Source organism: Branchiostoma floridae, chromosome 11 (assembly GCF_000003815.2).
Source record: "Branchiostoma floridae strain S238N-H82 chromosome 11, Bfl_VNyyK, whole genome shotgun sequence".
In the NCBI taxonomy this organism is placed as follows: Eukaryota; Metazoa; Chordata; class Leptocardii; order Amphioxiformes; family Branchiostomatidae; genus Branchiostoma; species Branchiostoma floridae.
This window is the reverse complement of record NC_049989.1, coordinates 12,668,500-12,672,132: the sequence shown is the minus strand read 5'-3', so window position 1 is coordinate 12,672,132 and position 3,633 is coordinate 12,668,500. Positions and strand designations below refer to the sequence as shown.

The 3,633-nt window shown below is 40.0% G+C and overlaps 1 protein-coding gene across 1 annotated transcript in view; it reads right to left on the bottom strand.

The window, feature by feature from the left end:
* The window catches only part of LOC118426230 (histone-binding protein RBBP4-like), a gene marked incomplete at its 5' end in the record, with an annotated part of 4,857 nt that extends 1,343 nt beyond the window's left edge, over positions 1–3,514 (bottom strand). The window contains 2 exons of the mRNA XM_035835499.1: positions 2,476–2,570; positions 3,444–3,514. Coding sequence (XP_035691392.1) covers positions 2,476–2,570; positions 3,444–3,514 — 166 coding nt within the window. The remainder of the gene's footprint in view (positions 1–2,475; positions 2,571–3,443) is intronic.
* Positions 3,515–3,633: the final 119 nt, after the last annotated feature.

Below are 3,633 nucleotides of genomic sequence, written 5' to 3'. Positions count from 1 at the left end.
CTATACATGAATATTATATTGTACATTGTCCTAACAGTTCATAAATCCAGATGGCATTTTCTCAATTATCAAAGTCATAAATATCAACCTGCATGATTTAATGTAATAACCGTACAGACACCCCGCTGTTTACAGACTGCCAATAATCGTATTCTCTGTTCCGGCGACTACGTCTGCTGTATAATCTATTTACACGGAAACTTGTGGGTTGTTCAAATCCCTGCTGGAGTTTCATAGCCAGGGCAGGGATAGTATGATTTGATGGATTTATGAGCTTACAAGTGGAAAATGTTGTCATGACCTCTTTTTGAACCTGAAACAGTTGCTGTTTATGACAATTTTTTAAACGTAATGTCTAACTCTTCATACAGTATTTAGAAAATTTAGAAGAGGACTTAGCATTTTAAGCATCAAAATCTTATTGCCTACTTGTGTATGTCATCTCCTGTAAAATCTTAAGCATGTGTCATCTATTAGATAAAGAGAGAGAGAACTTTATTGCACGACATTTGTACATGGTACACGGCAACGACTAATATACAAAGTACAAAATAGATATGACTTTTGAGTAGGGGTAGGTACTTGTACAGTGTACTTTCTTGTTGGTCCGGTCTGGAAAAAAACGGATCTGAAAAAATTCAGTGGACGGGATGTTGGACTAATTAGAAAATGAACAGATTATACTGGCACTACAGAGGCAAGCGTTCACATGTTTTGAGGCTTATTGGTCCAAGACAATAACAAGTGCAAAGAAGAGGAAAGTTGATTGTCATTTTTACCAAGTGTCTACAGTCAAACTTGGTGCAGTTAGCATTGTTTACTTGAAGATAGGATATTCTACGATACAGATTCCTATGTAGCAAAATGAACCACTGTTTTGAGTATTGCCCATTCACAAACAATCAGGTCTAGGTTCAGGTCCGGACCTGGACTTGATCGTCTGGACCTGCACCTGACCTGAATATTCTATTCTGGTACACACCCCTACTTTAGAGGCATTCTCAAGGCTCTCTCTTGCAAAGCTGTAAGGCCCACTTCAAACAGACAACACTTACATAGTCGTGCGACTGTTATTGTCTATCGTTGTGGGCAACGGTTGTCTTTAGACATGCGTCCAGAGTATTGCGGGACACCCGTGGCACAGGATTCCATTGCGGTGCATGCGTGACCCACAGTGACCTCTTGCTCGCAAATTAAAAAAAGGCGGGAGAATTCTTTATTTTCGTCATGCGGCAGATTAGTATTTTTTGTTTGTAAACAAACTATGTCTTATAGATAGGATGCAGAGTACGTCCTCAACAAAGAATGACATCCGAAGGCCCGTAAAAAGACGGCAAATCATGGCCGCCGGTGGTACTAGTACAGACCTTACAGATTATCATCAAGGAATAGGGACATGCGAAATGAAAATGAAATGAAATGAAAGGATATAGCCACTGGTAGCAGGGCATTGCGTTGGAACAGGCAGTTTCTGATGACAAAAATATGTTTCTATTACTGACTACATGTACTAGTATATTTACCGAGTAAAAGCCTTTTCGAACAGAAAAGAACATGCTGCAGGCTTATTAGCATATGAAGTATGATCCACTTCCGTCGCCGGCATCGATTCTTCTTTAGACATGTGAGGAATAGTCGCGGGCCCCCCGCTGAAGGGTCGCGCGACTGGGTCCGAGGTGGCACACGATGATTCAAGGAAAAACCTTTGCACGACTATTTTGATCCTCTTTAGACAGCCTAAAAATACCATTGCCGGCAACGTTGTCGACAACAACAGTCGCACGACTATGAAAGTGTTGTTTGAAGTGGGCCTAAGTCTGAAATGTGCCTTGGGGATTACGAATGTAACGATTTCTTTAGGTTTCATATTGGCAAATAATAATTGCGGCAACATTCTAGTCAATTCGTGCAACACACAGCCTCTACAAATAATATAGCTGTGCCCAGAATGTCACTCACATACACAGTTTCGGCCAAAATTAAATGCGAGATAAAGTTATTGGAAATGGCAGTGTTGTTACTGTATTAACAAACCAACATACGATGATTAAGATTCATCAAGCATAGATTTGCAGTGATTTTGTAAGCATTACATAACAGGCTTTTAGCTAGGATTTTATCATAGGGGGTCCAAATTTCTTGGTAAGTCGCACTAAGTGATATAGGCGCCACTATTGTAGGGGGGTGATTTCAAGAATTTTAAGTAAAAATTGTTCATTCTAAGGTATCTCAAGGGGCAAAATTACTGTCAGAGAGGTCACAGTAAAAAACTGTGACCACAAATGACCTAGTGGCATCCCCGGTCAATCAGAATGTCATGCTTGTCAGAGGATATGCTCCCCAGTGTAAAGGCATCGAGTGCGTCAAATTTCTTCTTATTTTCAGAAAAGTGTGTCTAGATGACGCCATGACGCATGCCTGGCTAAAAGCCTGTTTCATAATGTGTATAGCAGTGCCAATGATAATGACACCTACCACCTTTCTCGCTATCGTACTGCGTAGCGTCGAACTGGGCATCCTCGTTGGGCAGCTGTACGCTGGCGATCACCAGGTGGTTCTGCTCGTCCGAGCTGCAAAAATAAACAAACATGGTAAACAACAACTCAGCTAAAAAAACAATGGTACCAAACAGATTGTAAACAATTACTATTTTTTCAAATTTTTTTGCCATTTGAAAAGGGTAAAAATTTCAAACATTCTGACTGTGCTTCTCGTCGCTATATGTAGTCTATGTACGTGGCGCTTTTGCGGCGAGAAGCATTCTATTGTAAACACAGTAATGTTGCAGAAGTACTTACAAAGCATAAGTTGAACACAGACCCGATCTTTGAACATTAAACACACATTAATCAAGAAGTGCTATATATCTGCTATAGTGCTAAGGGTAGGTACTTCAGATCAGGGACAGTTTATCACGCCAAAAGTTGCTATTATGTGATTTCTGACTAGCTGTCCACAAAGGCGCAGGGTTTCTGTTACTGTACAGTATGTAACTATACAGGGCTTGACTTACTGGGTGCATGTGCACCCAGGTGCACCCAAAATTGGAGATGTGCACCCAATTATTTTCTGTGGGTGCACCCAAATATTTTCTTACGTTTATGTATAAGTATACTAGTAGTAGTATACATCATATTCTTGACATCTAAGTTAGAAAGATAATAAAAATGTCTGTCATGGTACTTGTTTAAGAATTTGATAGCTTGTAACTAAGTTTTACAATTAGGTTATTACAGTGTACTTAAATTTAAGTGGTGCACCCAAAATTTTTTTGATGCACCCAATTTTTTAAGCTGGGTGCACCAGTGCACCTAATCCCCAAAATGAATTTCGAGCCCTGCTATAACACCATTGCAACTCAAAACCACAGAGAACACTCAGTTTTTTCCAAACCAAGAAATTAAATTCTTTGGACTTCAATGCGTTTACAGAACCTGACTTACGTGTGGGTCCCCAGGATCAGTCGATGAATGGAATAGTCCTTCCCCTCTGGTCTGTAGTAGAAGAGTTCACAAAATTAGATGTGGGAAATTCACCATGAATGGTATAAAGACAATGCTATAAAAGATGGTTGTGTTGTTCTACAGTGGTGATAACTACTCAAATCATGAACTACAAGAAGCTCTCTGGTAG